The 19,477-nt window shown below is 32.7% G+C and overlaps 1 protein-coding gene across 1 annotated transcript in view; it reads right to left on the bottom strand.

Moving 5' to 3' along the window:
• Positions 1 to 19,477, bottom strand: part of LOC142319909 (UNC93-like protein MFSD11) — a 35,995-nt gene that overhangs the window by 2,302 nt on the left and 14,216 nt on the right. Inside the window, exons 4-7 of the mRNA XM_075357583.1 lie at positions 14,774 to 15,039; positions 2,969 to 3,094; positions 754 to 928; positions 172 to 307 (exon numbers count right to left, since the gene is read on the bottom strand). Of these exons, the coding sequence (XP_075213698.1) occupies positions 172 to 307; positions 754 to 928; positions 2,969 to 3,094; positions 14,774 to 15,039 (703 nt within the window). The remainder of the gene's footprint in view (positions 1 to 171; positions 308 to 753; positions 929 to 2,968; positions 3,095 to 14,773; positions 15,040 to 19,477) is intronic.

Genomic DNA, 19,477 nt, shown 5'->3' with positions numbered 1-19,477 from the left:
CTAATTAAGTGTGTAATGGATTCATTAGTCTTGCCACACAGGCAGCACAGTTCTGAAGCAGCAATAGGATCATTCATTCACAATGCGTGGAAAAAAATATTTTTTATTTGGAATATTTAGTCTGAAAAATGTAATCTAAATAAACACGATTTTTATGATTAAGTAATTTACCTTTGAGAAGTTATACAGAGCACATGATTGTACAGCCTCATTAGGAAATAATATAGCAAGTATTGAATAATTTTGGGTATTCAAGCATCCATCACCAATACCAAGCAGTACACTGCAGAATATAGCTATAAATATACTGAAACAAACATTTAAGTGATTACATTTTTACACATAATATGATTATATTTTATTATTGATTAAAATTATAATTTTAGGAAGAAATAAATAAATCTTAGATTACATCATTGATCATCACTAATACTCATTTATTTCTTAGTATTTATACTTAGTGTACTTTTCAAAACTTTTTTCACAGTTGATGTTATAGAATAAAACATAAAAATATAAACTGGAAAACAAGTTTACCTCAATATCTATCAATAATGACTATTAACAATCAAAAAAGCAATCTAGTTTTGGATTAAATTTTAATAAAAGGTTTTGAGCGTAAACTTGTTTTCTAATTTAATTGAATAATCTTTAAGCAGTTTATTTCTGTATAAAAAAATGCATTTCACAAATTTATATACAAGTAATTATTTTTTCAATATATACAGTGTTATAACATAATAGAAAACTTACTTGCTTTTTATTATTGCACTTTCAGTAGTATTCCCAAAAACAGCAGATGGAGGAATATTAATACAAATGAGTGCAAAAGAGATGAGCTGAGCCACTATACCTGTTGTTAAAACTATTCTTCGTCCCCATCGAAGTTTGCTAAATCTTTTCCCTTGCACAATTTGCCAGCAACTACCTTAAAAATTTAGTTAAGGTTCAAATTATAAATATTTATTTTGTTTCTCTTATAATTTTTATAGCTTTTATGAGAAAGGACTTTAAAGATCATTATCACGTTAATAAATCCACTACTTTTATTTAACATTAAAATGGAATTTTGTTAAGTGAACTGAACAAACCCATAAGTAAATTTGTTTATAATTAGGTCATAGTAATTTTATTATTTATTATTCTGAAACTTAGATGTTAATCTGCATTTATCTATAACACTGAACTTATAAGTTATAAAATGTAAGATTTTTATGTGAACTTCTCAAAAGTAAAAAAAAAATCAGAATTTGCTTCTAAAACAGCTATCATAAATTAAAAATATGACTAGAATGTATTGTTCAGAGATGATAAAATCTATATTATTTTATATAATCACATAACAAGATAAAATAATATCCCTAGATTGCAAATAAAAAAATAGAATTAATATATCGCAATACATTCGCCAGAAACACATAGGTTATACACAAGCAGTCACTGCATTACATGGCTTGAAAGAAAAACAAGAAAGTGAGGAGGTACCACCCATTTCTTAAACATAAACATGTTTCATAAACATAACTATCAGCAATCTAATTAGATTACCTGTTTTCTTCATAACTACTTGCAATGTTGGTATGGCATGCTGTCTGAAATTGGTTTATTGTGATAAGAGAATTGAGCATCTTCTAACAGGATAAAATCTTATCAACTTAGCAGGTTATCTGATCAAACAAACAAAACTATCTCATCAATAGTCAGAAAGATAAATTCTGTACTATAAATTATATATCTTAAATAATACGCCTAAATAAATAAACATTGTTACTGCTTATCGAAAGTTACCAGTTGTTTATATTAATTCGTTCTTCTTGCCTAACAAGGATCCAATTTTCATTCTAAACTTAAAATTACTGTCATTTCCAGTCTGTCAGAACACGTTGTGCCTACTATATGATTATGTAAAACAGTGGCGATAAATTTTGATTTGAATATTTTTATGTTTAAAACTGTTTATTTTTTAAAAATATTTCACCTTTCACATAATCAATAAAGTAAAAAAAATCAATACGAAATAAAGTGTTGCATCAAAATCAGCAATCTCTAATTCTTGCATTTTTCAGAATTTACACCAGCTGTTTTTTAAAGCAAATATTTTTAAAAACAATTCTCATTATTGGTTAAATATTTTTCTTTTATAAAACATACTGATGTCATTAAAATATTCTGCTACAAGATTGTATGAAGTATTCATTACCATTATCTATTGCATATCATTTTGACCAGTGATATACAATAGATTAAAACATAAATCAGTCATGATGATTATTATTCTGACCAGCATCAGGTATCAATCCAACCAATCAAGTCTTCCATCACTGCATATAGACAACTATTAAAGAACACACTTGCACAATCAAGCAAATGTGCTTTAAACTGAGAGTGGTTTCTACACTGATAACTTCATATGAGATCCTCAATGCTGACACAAGCTTCGCTGCTTCCCCACCAGTAAATTTTTCAGAATCTGTTTGAAAACAGTTCTTTTCAGAGTCACCTAAAAGTTTAAACTAGTCATTTTGGATACGCTTCCAACTCTGGCTGCATGATGTCAAGACAAACTGATTCTTTTAAAATTTACTTTGTGTTTAAAAGTATTGGGTTGGACTAGCTATTTGGCTGTTTTCAACTCCCAAAAAATTAACAATCTCCAACTGAATCTTCTAAAGTAAGTGAAATGTGGATTGTTATCATGTAAATAAAAAATTATTACATTTAAGAGAACTGAAAGCTTGCATAAAGCATGAAATGTGTAATCATCATCTCTCTCATCTAAGTAATCACATTGTTATGTCTCAAATAGTGATTTTGAATTACCAAAGCAAATTTTGTATTTTTCTCACGACCTGTTTCAGTGAAGATTCACTCTGCTGACACTCCTAAATAATATACAAGGTTATTAGAATTCCATTTTAATTTTATAAAAGTTAACAAAGACAGTATATAAAGTATTAATATATTCTACCAATCACTTGTCCTAAACCAAGAAAGACACCAGATAACGGTACCAGTTGTTTTGATCTATTCCCAAACTGAAGTGTAAATCCAATGCTTGGACTGTAAATACCTGTACAAAATGCTTGATGTAAACCTGCAAACAAGTACAAACATTATAATTTATTTTCTTTCGATACTTTATAAAACACTTAAAAATTCCCTACTTTGTCTGATACGATACATGAAAGTGAGAATGTCAATAGCGTAAGTTAAACTTGACATATTATTAATTTAACAAATTCATTTCATACATAAATGTGTTAACTAATTGTTAATTAATTTTTGAAAATTTGGAATTCCCCTATTTTCCAGTTCTACTCTGTCACCTAAAAAGGATTCTTAATGAAAAATAGAAAAAAGGAATCGGAAAAAGTTTTTCAATTTTTATTCTTCAGCCCTTTTATAGTATTCTCTAAAACACATTTTGATTAAATAAATCACAAAAATATTGCTTTGCCAGAGAATGAGCACAACCCACTGTCTGAGAATTTTATAAAAAGAAATTTGTTTAAAATAATCTTCTTCAATTGTGCACTGGAAAAAGTGATCAGGGAATGAACCAAAGAACTTGAGAAACTAAAAACTGCAAACATCGTATTTATTAGAAACAAAGGACCTAAAATAAACACACTACTGCGAGCATTTGCACATGATACTGCCATCTTTGCTAAAAACGATCAAGAAGCAAACTAAAATATAAAAATTAAAAGAATGCGTAAATAAAATAGGAATACACATCTCCTTTTAAAAAACGCAATGGTTCACTAACGATAAAAAAAATAAAGAAACCAAAAACAAAATAGACAAAAAACAATAAATCCAAAGAGCTCCAAAATTTAAATACCTCTGTAAAATCATAACCCCTAACGTTTTCGAAAAAGAAGCAATGAGAGAGAGTGAAGAAAATGAACATCGCCTTTTAACAAGACACACGTACAATAAAAAGTCTTTTAACATCTTTCAACATTGAACTATAACATTACAACACAGTCATTTTATCCGAAGCCCATATGCAGCCGAATGCCTCCAAACATTTTCAGATTAAAAAATTTTCAAAGTGGAAAAAATCCTAAGAAACATTTATAGCACAAACTTGTAAAATCGAATCCACAAACTCAAAAGCGTAAACGAAATTTACAGAAACATAGATAAAATCTACAACACAATAAGAAAAAGAATGTTAAAAATTTTACGGCCGCTTGTACAGAATAGATCCACAAAGATTAGCAAAACAAATCTTTGGTAGATTTAATGCAGCAAAAACTAAACTCGCACAGTTCTCGGAAGTCGATAGACATTAAAAAATCAAATAAACGAAAACTCCTCCTCTATGAATCATGAGATCTTGCCGTTGGTGAGGGGGCTTGAGTGCTCAGGGATACAGCATAGCTGGACCGAAGGTGCAACCATATCGGAGAGGTATCTGTTGAGAGCCAGACTAAGGAATGATTCCTGAAAGAGGGCAGCAGCTCTTTCAGTAGTTGTTAGAGGCGTGAGTCACAATGACTTAAACGGCCATATCAACATCACTCAGTCCTCTGAGTACTGTGCAGCTGAAAGCAATGGAAAACTACAGCTGCTTTTTTTCCAAGAAAATGTGGCTCTCTGCATTTTCATATAGCAATGATGGAGGTGCCTCCCTTGGTAAAATATTCCGGAGGTAAACTAGTCCCCCGTTCGGATCTCCGGGTGGGAACTACTAAGGAAGGGGTCACCAGAAAATCAAAAAATAACATTCTACGAGTCGGAGCGTGGAATATTAGAAGTTTAAAAAAGGTTGGTAGGCTAGAAAATTTTAAAAGGGAAATGGATAGGATAAATGTGGATGTAGTAGGAATTAGTGTGAGGTTCGGTGGGAAGAGGAAGGCGACTTTTGGTCAGGTGATTTTAGAATAATTAACTCCGCTTCAAATAATGGGCAGGCAGGAGTAGGTTCCATAATGAACAAGAAGATAGGGAAGAGAGTAGAGTATTTCAAAACGCATAGCGATAGAATCATTGTAATAAGGATAAAATCAAAACCTAAATCGACAACGATTTTAACGTCTATATGCCTACAAGCGCCCATGATGATGATGAGGTAGAGTGTGTATACGAAGAGATTGATGAAGTAATTAAACACGTAAAAGCAGATGAAAATTTAATTATAGTTGGAGATTGGAATGCAAGCATTGGAAAAGGCAAGGAAGGAAATATAGTGGGTGAATACGGGCTGGGCAAAAGGAATGAAAGAGGGGACCGACTTATAGAGTTTTGCACGAAGTATAATTTAGTAATTGCCAACACCCAATTTAAAAATCATAATAGAAGAATATACACTTGGAAAAAGCCAGGCGATACTGCAAGGTATCAGATAGATTACATCATGGTTAAGCAAAGATTTAGAAATCAACTCGTTGACTGCAAAACTTACCCTGGAGCAGACATTGATAGCGACCATAATTTGGTGATAATGAAATGTAGATTGGGGTTTAAAAACCTGAAGAAAAGGTGTCAGATGATTCGGTGGAATTTAGAGAAGCTTGAGGAAGAGGAGGTAAAGAAGATTTTTGAGGAGGACATCGCAAGAGGTCTGAGTAAAAAAGATAAGGTAGAAAATGTAGAAGAAGAATGGAAGAATGTTAAAAAAATTCTTAAATCAGCAGAAGCAAACTTAGGCGGAATAAAGAAAACTGGTAGAAATCCTTGGGTTTCAGACGATATATTGCAGCTGATGGATGAACGTAGAAAATATAAGAATGATAGTGATGAAGAAAGTAAAAGGAACTATCGGCAATTAAGAAATGCTATAAACAGGAAGTGCAAACTGGCGAAAAAAGAGTGGATTAAAGAAAAGTGTTCAGAAGTGGAAAGAGAAATGAACATTGGTAAAATAGACGGAGCATACAGGAAAGTTAAGGAAAAATTTGGGGTACATAAATTGAAATCTAATAATGTGTTAAACAAAGATGGTACACCAATATATAATACGAAAGGTAAAGTCGATAAATGGGTGGAATATATTGAAGAGTTATACGGAGGAAATGAATTAGAAAATGGAGTTATAGAGGAAGAAAAAGAAGTTGAGGAGGTGAGGAGGATGAAATGGGAGAAACAATATTGAGATCTGAATTTAAGAGAGCATTAAAAGATTTAAATGGCAGAAAGGCTCCTGGAATAGACGGAATACCTGTAGAATTACTGCGCAGTGCAGGTAAGGAAGCGATTGATAGATTATACAAACTGGTGTGTAATATTTATGAAAAAGGGGAATTTCCGTCAGACTTCAAAAAAAGTGTTATAGTAATGATACCAAAGAAAGCAGGGGCAGATAAATGTGAAGAATACAGAACAATTAGTTTAACTAGTCATGCATCAAAAATCTTAACTAGAATTCTATACAGAAGAATTGAGAGGAGAGTGGAGGAAGTGTTAGGAGAAGACCAATTTGCTTTCAGGAAAAGTATAGGGACAAGGGAAGCAATTTTGGACCTCAGATTAATAGTAGAAGGAAGATTAAAGAAAAACAAACCAACATACTAGGCGTTTATAGACCTAGAAAAGGCATTCGATAACGTAGACTGGAATAAAATGTTCAGCAGTTTAAAAAAATTAGGGTTCAAATACAGAGATAGAAGAACAATTGCTAACATGTACAGGAACCAAACAGCAACAGTAATAATTGAAGAACATAAGAAAGAAGCCGTAATAAGAAAGGGAGTCCGACAAGGATGTTCCCTATCTCCGTTACTTTTTAATCTTTACATGGAACTAGCAGTTAATGATGTTAAAGAACAATTTAGATTCGGAGTAACAGTACAAGGTGAAAAGATAAAGATGCTACGATTTGCTGATGATATAGTAATTCTAGCCGAGAGTAAAAATGATTTAGAAGAAACAATGAACGGCATAGATGAAGTCCTACGCAAGAACTATCGCATGAAAATAAACAAGAACAAAACAAAAGTAATGAAATGTAGTAGAAATAACAAAGATGGACCACTGAATGTGAAAATAGGAGGAGAAAAGATTATGAAGGTAGACGAATTTTGTTATTTGGGAAGTAGAATTACTAAAGATGGACGAATCAGAAGCGATATAAAATGCCGAATAACACACGCGAAACGAGCCTTCAGTAAGAAATATAATTTGTTTACATCAAAAATTAATTTAAATGTCAGGAAAAAATTTTTGAAAGTATATGTTTGGAGTGTCGCTTTATATGGAAGTGAAACTTGGACAATTGGAGTATCTGAGAAGAAAAGTACAGAAGCTTTTAAAATGTGGTGCTATAGGAGAATGTTAAAAATCAGATGGGTGGAATAAAGTGACAAATGAAGAGGTATTGCGGCAAATAGATGAAGAAAGAACCATTTGGAAAAATATATTTAAAAGAAGAGACAGACTTATAGGCCACATACTAAGGCATCCTGGAATAGTCGCTTTAATATTGGAAGGACAGGTAGAAGGAAAAAATTGTGTAGGCAGGCCACATTTGGAATATGTAAAACAAATTGTTAGGGATGTAGGATGTAGAGGGTATACTGAAATGAAACGACTAACACTAGATAGGGAATCTTGGAGAGCTGCATCAAACCAGTCAAATGACTGAAGACAAAAAAAAAACGAAAACAAAGTACAAGACCGAGATCAATTTAGAAAACGAATAAAAAAATTGTAGACTCCCAGAGAAAGCCAAAAGGCCGGGCATAAAAAAAGGCTGAAGAAAGAAAACGAAAAAAAAGTAACAGAATGTGAAAATAATGGAAGAACAAAAAGAATAATTCTATTTGACTTTATGTGTGAGTGGTCCCTATGTGTGTGGTCCTTTATGTGTGCGTTAAGTGGCGTAATCGAAAAAAAGAGGATTTGATTTGTTTGATTTTAAGTTTTGACATTTTATCCATAAATGGATAAAGAAAATTATAAGATACTGCTTTACCTTGCAATGGAGAAATAACCCCACTCATAATTTTAAAAAAGGTTTCAATTTCATTAAATCAAAGAAGTTCAAAACACTACCTTGAAAAGTTTGTTTAGTTTTTTTCGTAAAAATAGGCAATATTGAATTGAAATATAAAAAAATATTTTTTATTCTAGATGCCACACTTTTTAATCACTGTCAGTTGAAAATCAAATTTAAAAAAAAAGACAAGATAACAAGCACAATTTATACAAAATACATCACAGTGACAAATTACAGAAAAAAGCAGTTCGTGTATTCTCAATGCCTGTTTTTAAACGGTTTTTAGAAGTCCCAGCGTTACCCAACAGACAGTTCAGCCACTATTTGGGTCTATAATGTTTAGTATAAAACAAAGGTCCTAAACAGTCCAGCAGGTAAAGTTGGAACCCTACTAAGGCTCATTAAAAATAAAAGATATCATGTGTCATGATGTCACAGCTTCTGTGACAGGTACACTGATGCTGCCATGGTTACCTACTGGCACAACGCGAAAGAGGGAACAATGAACACACAGAAGGACTAACTCTGATCAGAATAGTTTGCCATTTTGCTTAAGACTATGCACTGGTGAAAACATACATCAATGTCAACGGATTTCAATAACAAATAACTCAATACAATAAAACAGCTAGCAGATGGTGATGACTACACAACACACCCACATTAAAAATAATGTAAAATAAAGAGAAAAAATAAAACACTTGTTACAGAAACTGCAGTATGCTGATACAGTATACATTAACCAACATTTTTATGAAAGAGGTTTTCAGTAAAACTTTCCAAATTACCAAAGAATATTCCAGGGACGTACACAAGGGGAAGGTTAACGGGTTTGAACCCTCCCCCCCTTGAAGGTTTAAGTACTTTTTAATATTAGGCCTACATAAAATAAACATATTATAAATTTACACATTTGAGTATCTTTTTAAAAATCCATCGTACTCTCTACTTTAATTTCTCACGGTCAGGGTAACAAAATCTATCTACATAATATCCAGTCCGCCGTCCTTCCTTTTTCAATAATTGAATCCCCGTACTCGAAGCTGCGGCACGGACAGTACATCACTCAATGTGTGCACAGTAGCCGTCATTCAGTATTCTGAGAAGGCGGCAGTGCTCTCACTGGCGCGGTGGGTGTTAAAGCATATATCTGTCCTCGTCTACTGAAAGAGGAAAGACCATCAAAGCCGTGCCGCTTATTAAGAAGGTACGATAATAATACCGACCTTGTAATAAAATAAGGACGACACCACATAAACTTATTTATTGTAAAGCATACGAGGTGTGTGAGAAAAGTAATGAGATTGGTAACACTGCCAGCGATCTGGCAACGCTGTGTCTACCGATCTGTGCTAGACCGGTTTGTTCATCCCTTCCACATGATCAGTACAAGTTTCTACTCCGTTCAGCCAACACATTATTTTTGACAGCGCCATCAGTGAAGTTGTGGTTTTGCTGTGCGTTACGAAAATGGAGCATCGGAATTTAGGGCGACGTTGTGCAATCAAGTTTTGTGTTAAACTTGGGGAATCCCCGAGTGTGGTCTTTGAAAAGTTGAAACAGGCCTACATTGCTTATTAAGAGCACAAGTTTTCCGCCGGCACAAATCATTTTTGGAAGGCCGAGAAGATTTTTGGAGGCACGTTGAAGATCGTGTTCTCAGTCAGAGAGACCTACAGCTTCAAAATCTGACGAAAACGTTGAGTGTGTGAGAGTTCTTGTGAGATCAGACCGTCATTTAACAATAAGGATGATGAGTGAACAGTTTAATTTAAACACTTTCACCGTACATCAAATTTTGACAGACGATTTGAACATTCAAAAGGTTTGTGCAAAATCGGTGCCAAAAAACCTCACAATTGAACAGAAGGACAATCGAAGAAACGTGTGCGTTGATCTTCCAGGTGATGAATCCTGGATGTTTGAGGACGATCCTGAAACAAAGCGGCAAAGTGAAGAGTGGCACACTCCGTCATCTCCTCAACCTAAAAAATGTCGAATGAGCAAATCAAGGATCAAAACCGTGCCGATTTTCTTTTTTGACAGTAGGGGTAACGTGCATAAAGAATTTGTTCCTCCAGGACAAACTGTCAACCAAGTAGTTTACAAAGGTGTCCTTGAAAGACTCAGGAAAAGAGTGATTCGTATGAGACCAGACATTGCAGAGAAGTGGATGTTTCATCGTGACAATACCCCATGTCACACGGCCATTTCCATCAGGGAATTCTTGACCTCAAAACGCATTCCTACGGTTCCTCACCCCCCCTATTCACCTGATTTGAGTCCTTGTGACTTTTCCTTTTCCCAAAATTGAAACGTGTCTTAAACGGAGGTCATTTTGGAACACTGGAGAACATTTAAAAGACTGTGTCCGACCAGTTGAAGCCTTCGAGCGCTGCTACCAGGAGTGCGAACAATGTCTCCGCCGGTGTATAACTGCCCAATGGAACTAATTTGAAGGGGATAATAATGTTGTTTGAAAAAAATAAAAACTTTGGTAAGTAAAAAGTCAGTCTCATTACTTTTCTCACACACCTCGTATTGCCGGGACAGCTCGGCAGTGACAACAGTGCATACATGAAATACTGTACATTGTCGAGCGGTATTAATCGTTAGTCTGAGTTCAGATTTTGTTGTGGAACGTTCGTTTAACGTTTTGTGCATTTCGCAGTTCATATTTTTAAAAAGAAACTTCACATTATCTTTCCGTGTTTTTTAATGTGTTTAAGTTTTCTCTAAGTTCAATTTTACAATTTTTTAGCAAAATGTCGCGTGCCAGTAGTGATTCATGTAACGTAGTGCTGCCGCAACGTGACGATGCTGTTGCAAACGTACTTCCCGTGACTAGTTTCACATCCTCCTGTGAAAACTCGGCTGGTATTGAATGTACATCGACATCAATCATTAATGTTGACGTGCCCGCTGAATGATTTAGAAGTGGTAAGTGTATTGTTCTGGTTTCGGAAGCTTAAACGTCTTCAAGTTCCAGTGAACTATACCCTTATGATATTGGTGTTTACGTAGGAAGAGACTTGTCTAATTAAAAAAGAATTGGATGTCTTGGTCAATATCTGGGAACCAAATCCAGAATTTGATTTTCCAACAAAAGGAAAGAGAAATCTGCGATTTCAATTTAAATGGCTTTATCGCTGGAAGTGGCTTTCATATTCCGAATTTAAGGGAAGGAGTTTTTGTAAATTTTGTGTACTTTTTGCTTTAAGAAATGGTGTTGGGTCTGGCAAGCAACCCTTAGGTCAACTTTGTAGCGAGAAATTTGACAATTGGAAGAATGCCGCAAAGCGATTTTCAGAACATGAGAAGTGTCTTTATAAGAAAACAAAGATTAGAGGTAGTCGGTACTTCAACCGAAATTGCATGTGAGAAGAAAAAGTCAATAGATGTGCTAATAGGTACTGCAACAACTCAAAAGAAACTGAAAACAGGAAAAACGTATGCCTATCATTGAGAGTATTTTGTTTTTGGGGGAAACAATGTATCGCTCTGCGCGGCCACAGGGATTTGGGGGAATAGAGATCGAGGTCGATCAAAAACCAGAAGGAAATGATGGCAATTTCATGGCACTTCTTCGCTTTCGAAGTAATACTGATAGTGTATAAAAAATATGGTACGCCAGTCCTAGAACACAGAATGAAATAATTGAAGTGTGCAACGACCTGACTGTTCAAAATCTCGTGAAAGAACAATGCCTCCAGTTGCTTCTCTATTCTCGCCGATGAGACGTCAGACTTAGAACAATTATCACTGTGCGTTCGTTATGTTGATAAGAGAAAATTTCACTGTGAAGGAAAACTCTACAATTCGTACCATTATATGATGTGACCGGAAAAGGAATCACAACGGCGATATTGGAAAAGTTGCGTTCATTAAATGTAAATATAAGTTTCGTGGTCAAGGGTATGACGAAGCTATATCCATGTCAGGAAAAGTAAACAGAGTCCAAGCAAATGTAAAGGAACTTATTCTGTCAGCTTTATGTGCCCACTGCTCAACACACAGCCTCAACTTAGCTGTATCCAATGCTTGTGAAGTAACTGCCATTAGAAACTGTACGGGTGCAATATCAAATCTGTACGAATTTCTTAATACCCCTAAAAGGCAACATGCTTTAAAATCGGTAATAAGCGAAATGGAAACTACAACTTCACACCATGAAAAACTCATTCTACTTTGCACAACATGTTGGTTGGAGAGGTATAATTCCGTGGCCGCAGTGGTGGAATTGTATAACCCTATTATTGCAACCATTCAAAGCATATCAGAATGGAATGACAAAGACTCATCCTCACAAGCAATTTCACTTTTATGTGCTTTGACTGACTATCAATTTGTGATATCGCAGTTTTGTTAGAAACTTGTTTACTGTATGTCTCCCATTGTGTAAATTCCTGCAGAATTCAAATAACGATTCCATGGAACCAGTAAACCTTGCTGAAGATATTAACAGTGAAATGAAATGCATATGCAAAATTGTAGATGAAGAAGTTTCTAAAATTTTCATTTGTGCTTCTAAAGTCTTGAATAGGTTGAGGTCCTCCATTCAAATTCCTTGAGTGACAGCACGAACAAAAAACCCGTATAAACTTGGACTTATCATCAATGATACAAGAACTTTACTTCTGTGTCTCTGCTTTTATTCCATTTCTGGTTACCTTCATGTCCCAACTAGATTCTCGTTTCTTGAAACACAAGGAAATATTGAAAGGCTTTTAGTACCTTTCACCTACAACCCAGACCTTCTGCCCCTACCGTCTCTATTTTATGCTTTCACTTCACTCACAGAATTCTATGCCAGTGACATAAGAAGTGCCAGGAAGATCTGAATAATGAATTAAAATTATGGTACAGAAAAATTGTACATCTTGAGAAGAGAGACCAACCGAAAATAGCCATACATGGATTAACTATGTGCAATCCCAACGTAATACCAAATATATTAACTTTGTTAGAAATAATAGCTGTACTCCCAGTGTCCAAATGTACAAATGAATGATATTTCTCAACAGTACGCCATCTAAAAACATATTTGCATAATTCTACTGTAAATATAAGTCTGAATGAATTAGTACTCTTCAACAAACATAGAAGCTACACTGCAGATGTGTTAAATGAGCCAATGAAAAAGAATGTCGTTTGGACATTTTATTGTGAATGCTGAAACTTCCAAATGTAGTAACATAATATACCATAGACTATGTACATTATAAATACTATGTTAATTTAACTATCACTACTGTTTTTAAACAATGATTTTTTTAAACAATAATACACTACAGCAGAGTACTGATTTGAACATTTGAGACAACTGCATTCAATTTTATATTCAAATTCCTTCATAAAATGTGGATTCATCAGTGCCAGTTTCATTCTTCAACCTTGGTCAGTTCCATATTGACATGTGTTTAATTAAATTTATTATATTTGATTGCTTCCATGGATTTTATATGTTTACCTATCGTAAAGTGTTTTACCTATCGTATGCAAATAACCGTTGACTAAAATATATGATTATTGTGTAACCTAAGTGTAATAATGGTATGTAGCACTGGCACAAGCATTTTTATTATACAAAATAAAACAGATGTTTTAAGTTTTTAAAAAAAATTGTAACTAAAGGCTGTGAAAAAATATGTATGTAAGATTTTATTAGGGTATTTCTATTTATGAATGTGTTATATTTGAACACTTAAATAAATACATCGCAACATGATATAATAATAATGATAATAATAATAAAATAACAAACAAAATTTAAAATACTGATGTCAATTGTAAACAATTTTAATAATGAACCTTCCTTAACAAAATTCTGCGTTCACCACTGGAATATTCAAAATCATACATTATAACAACACACATTTCAGGAAAATAAAATCTAAGAATACACTAATTTAACTTGAATTAATAATAATTTGATTATGAAGCTCAAGAGGACAAATGTATGTTTATCAGTAAATACAAAGAACCCACACAAAATAATCAGCCTTTGCAAATCGCTTCTTAGAAAAGGAACACAAATATAAAGGTATTCACAATAACATTCAATTTTTTTCTTATAAAAGTAGTAACTCAGTATTCTGAAATGAAATCAATTTTACAAATTCATTAATTCATTAAATTTGTTTATAAGAAAAAATACTAAACAAAAGATCACAATACTACTCAAATAAGCAGTGAACAGTTTTCCTATTCACATCAAAAAGAGTACTGTTAACAACAATACTATCAGCAATATCAATTATAAAGGAGTATCTTTCTAAAAGCACATTCTGGAAAAAATATTTAACTTAATTTAAAAGTGAGTCATTCTTTTTAATTACCTTTTTTCTGAATTTAATATTAAATCATTCAAATTTCACCAAAGCAGTAAATTTTTAAGTAATCATATTATTGCAAAATGTTGTTGTAGTAAATGCTATCTAATGAAATTTGAGATTTAATATAAAATCTTTTAAAAATAGATAAATAATTTTGAAAATTGAAAAAAATGAGCACGTTTGATTGTGGTTCATTTATTTTATAATGAATAAATAAATTTTGTAAATGCTGGAAACACACATAGAAGAAGTATAAAGAAAAATAAATTCATCATGATTAATAAAACAATCCATTTTCCTGAATTTAAAATTTATTTTCCTTCCCAGTATGTTATCGAGAATTAAATATGGTTTAGTATTTATTTTTATTTTTCACAATGTAATTACATGAATTCCCTTTTCTACTTGTACACAATGCAGGCAGGTGTAAGATTAAATTTAACACTCATTTTACTTAATTGGAGGAATATTTTTATAATTAATAAGTACTCACCTGTATAACAAAATGTTACAGCCAGTATAATCATCTCTTTGGTTTTGAACACTTCCCATGTACTTTTAAGTTCTTTTAGTGGACTTACTTTTAGTAATTTTTTATCTTCTGTTTCATTTTTTTCTGCTGGAGGTAAAAGTGCAAAAAATAATGTAGCAACTCCTCCGATTGCAGTGAGTGAATAGGCAATTAAATGTCTACTTCCTCGATCCAAATACTTCTTACCTTGTAATATATAAAATGAATATAAATTACCTATAATTGACCTACAACACATAAATTAAAAATAAATATCTGTTTTTATAAATATTTTATTTTATTTACTTTACTGATTATTTATTCTAATGATAAAATGATGCACACACTGAAGAGGATATGTATGCTATATTTATTTACATAGTGTTTTATAACTAGTTAAGTAGATGAAAAAAGAATAATAAATAATTTTTTTTTTTTTTACTTGTTTCTGAAAACAGCAGTATCCACTGACTAGTATTCAAATTCGTATAAAAGCAACTAAATTTTACTAGGATGTGAACCTCAACCTACCGGTTTGGTCTAGTGGTGAGCGCATCTTCCCAGATCAGCTGATTTGTAATTTGAGAGTTCCAGCATTCAAATCCTAGTAAAGGCAGTTATTTTTATATGGATTTTAATACTAGATTGTGGATACCATTGTTCTTTGGTGGTTGAGTTTCAATTAACTACATATCTCAGGAATAGTTGAACTGAGACTGTACAAGACTACACTTCATTTACACTTGTACATATCATCTTCATTCATTCTCTGAAATAGTATCTAAACGGTAAAATAAGAGAAGGATTTGAACCTCAGAACCTTCAACTTTGAAAATCAGTGGTTAATCAACTAAATTGGAACGAGTTAACCATTAGACCACCCTGGTGGGCTAAAACTTTAGAAATATAAAAAATTAATTAAGTATTAAATGAAACAAGATGTGCAGTATTAGAAAACAAAAGAATTAATATTTTAAACAATAACACAAAAAATAAAACCAACTTACAAACAAATAAATATAAACTGCTGAAAGTGTCTTCAGTCACAGTTGATACTACTCTCTGGTCGGAAATGAATGTGCTTGGTTTTAGTGACTTTCTTTATTTCCACAGGGTGCTTTGTATTACTTTGATGTACTGCACTGAAAATTCTATATACTAACTCTTCCTTGTACTACACTTTTGTTCATATACTAATGATTTCAGTAGTTCCACTGGTAGAAGTGTAGAGATGTTAAGTCAGGCGAGCATGAAGGTCAGTTGATTGGTCTGTCAAGTCCAATTTACTTGTTTAAAAAAGTCACATTTACGTGTTGTCTAATTGCTGGAGAAAAGTGGGAGTTCCTCCATTGTACTGGAAAATCGTCTGCCTTCTTCCAGTAGAACTAATAAATTATTCTGCAAAAGTTTAAGTATGTAGCACCCAAAATATCCTCATTGAAAATAAATGATCCCAATATCTTGTTGCCTATAACACCGAACTAAATATTTACATTGTTAATACCCAGCTTCGACAGTGCCATGTGGATTTTTCTAACTCTACGAGTGAATTTTTTTATTTAAAAATTCCAGTTTGGTACACAAAGTAGAATTTATATTATTAACATTATCCAGAATCCAGTAAAAAAAATTTAAATACTCAAGAAGACCTCTCTTGGTGTAAATTTTGTACCTTTTTTCCTTGTAAAGATTTGGCAAATGTAAAGATTTGCCATACATTACATCGTGTTACACCAGTGCGATAAGAAGTTTTACTTTGTTTTTTTTTTTGTGAGGGAAAAACATTCTTGTGTTATCATCGCCCGCAACACAAAAATGTGAAATATAAAAAGAAAATATAAAATCTAATAAGACAACAAAAAAATTAAAACAAAAAATAAAAACGTAAATTAGGAATTTAAAAACAAAGTTAAAACTCAAACTAAAATATTAAAAACAAAGACAAAATAATAAACTTAATCTAAAAAGTTAAATACAAAAATATACAACTACCGTAAAAAAAGTAAATGCCAAGAACACTGTTAAAAAGTATGTAAAACATTAATACCATTGGATAAATAAAAACACCCGTCCAAAACATTTTTATTACCGCCCAGAATGTGGCGAAAACTCCTGGGCAATTTAAATTTACAATTCAAGGCCGAATAACGTATGCAGTCAACAAGTCGATCGTCGATCGCTCGCAGTGTCTAGGGTGGAATTCCGTGTACTATGGACTTTGAAGCGATTGTAGAAGACAAAACTTTCTAGCAATAGTTTAATGCATTCTGGGAATTTGCCAAGGTTATAAATTCCTAGAATTCTGACAGCCTGACACTGAGATCTCCGCCCACCCAGCACAATACATTTTGACTTATGTGTTACACTTGTCACCGGACGCAACGCGTGAATGCAACAGTTACACTCGACTCGTCGAAGAACACAGTCAGTTAGGTTGAATATTTGGTAGTGTCATGCGGTAGCTTCTTTTCTTTTGTATCAACAGTTTTATTATTAATCAATATTATTTATCCTCGGTGAACACGTTGAGTTTAAATTTTTCTTCTGTTTAAAATGTAAGTACCTTCTCTTTGTTTTAAATTAAATTGCTTTTGTTACCTATGTATTTACTTGATAAGTGAACATTCTCGGCAACAGATCTCTAAACTGCGGTCATTGCACTAAGAGAAAAATAAGGGGCAGTATTACAAATATATTAGGAATAACAATAATTCTATTTAAATTAAGAAGTCGGTATTGTAAACCGTAATAAATATATTGTAACTTTAACATACTTCTTGTAAATTTGAATATATCAATATTAGATTTTAATATACTTGAATTGCTGTCCCCGATCGTAATATGCAGTATTGTTATTATTTCTCTCAATGTAACGGAGATAATTGCCGCAGTTCATCAGTTTTTGAATTTTCTAGGAAAATATTTAATTCAATGTTTATTTTTTAAATTGTCATATTTCTTTGCATTCTAGTATACCCATGGACAAGAGTAGTAAACCGAAAAAATCGAAAACTTATCACTTCAATGACGAATGGGAACTTGATTACTTTTTTACAATGGTGAGTGATAAATGTTATTGTTTAATATGCCTTACCTCGGTACCCATTCCTAAAAAGGGCAATCTGGAGAGATATTTTTTAGCTTTACATAACAAGTATCAAACAGATTATCCACCAAATTTTGAAATGAGAAAACATAAACTTAGGGATCTTAAAACTCAATTAACAAATCAACAAAGCGTTTTTAAAAAGCCAAGGTTGAAGTCACAAGCAGTAACTTCTGCATCATTCAAAGTAAGCTGTCTCTTAGCAAAAAAATGTAAGCCATTTTTCGACGCTGAATTTGTAAAGGAAATGTCAGATTCACTTTTAAACGATTTTAACAACAAGAGTAAAATTGTTGCTGCAATTCAAGATCTACAATCGTCTCGAAACACAGTGATGCGATGAATTGAAAGGATGAGTGGGAATGTAAAAGAGCGGTTATATAATGATATTAATAGATGTTCTTGTTTTTCCCTTCAGTGTGATGAATCGACAGATATAAGTGATACAGCACAATTATTTGTTTTCGTTCGTATGGTTTTTAAGGATTTTACATCTAAATAAAAATTGTTGGGCATGATTTCTTTGAAGGAAAGGACTAGAGGTGTAGACATATTCAAAGCCTTTAAAAACTTGCTCAGTGATTTGAAAGTACCACTTTTTAAATGTCTCAATAACAACGGACGGCGCAGCTGCAAGGTTGCAGAATTGGAGTTATAGTCCTATGTCAAAATGAAGATGAATTCCCAGCCTTTTTGAGCTATCACTGCATAATTCACCAGCAAGTGTAAGCTAGCAAGAGACTAAACACAAAAGAGGTAATGGACATAGCATTTAAAATTTTTCATTCAATTCGAGGAAGTTTCCTCAAACGGCGTCTCTTCCAACTGCAGCTCGATGAAGACCAACCTGAATTATTACTACATACCGATGTCAGATGGCTAAGCAGAGGTAAATTTCTGTAGCGATTTCGTGATTTATTGTCTGAAATTATAGATTTTCTTCACGAACAAGATGGAAACTGTGCAAATTTAAATGATGAAACTTGGCTTAGCGACTTAGCATTTCTTACCGATTTTACTTTAATATTAAGTAATTTAAATTTAGAATTACAAGGTAAAAATAAAACAGTAATTGATATGATCAGCTTTACAGAAGCATATAAAACAACATTTATTTTGCTAATAGAAGATCTGCAACAAAATAATCTGAATCATTTTCCAAATATGGCAGATAACCTACAAAAACATAAAAATATTAATTATAAGATCGATCGACAAATACATCGCGGAAATCCAAAAAGTAATTGAAGATTTTGAGGTAAGATTCCAGGATTTTGAAAAAATTAAAGATATTGTGGAATTTATATCTTTTCCTTTTAAAAAAGATTTAAGTGTGAAAAAGCATTAGCAAAAAAATTTCAGACATATTTCATATGGATCAAAGGGCATTAGAAAATGAAATTATAATTTTACAAACCGACTTAATCTTACAAGCCAGAAAATTTGAAGAAGATTTTTGGAAATATGTTAACCGAGAAAAATATCCCAGTATCACCAAATGTAGCGAATATATCTATTCTTGTTTCGGATCTAAATATCTATGCGAATCGGCATTTTCATACTTGAAGCTAACGAAGACT

Source organism: Lycorma delicatula, chromosome 2 (genome assembly GCF_047948215.1).
Source record: "Lycorma delicatula isolate Av1 chromosome 2, ASM4794821v1, whole genome shotgun sequence".
NCBI lineage: Eukaryota > Metazoa > Arthropoda > Insecta > Hemiptera > Fulgoridae > Lycorma > Lycorma delicatula.
The sequence above is the reverse complement of the archived record's forward strand: the minus strand, read 5'-3'. Positions and strand labels throughout refer to the sequence as shown.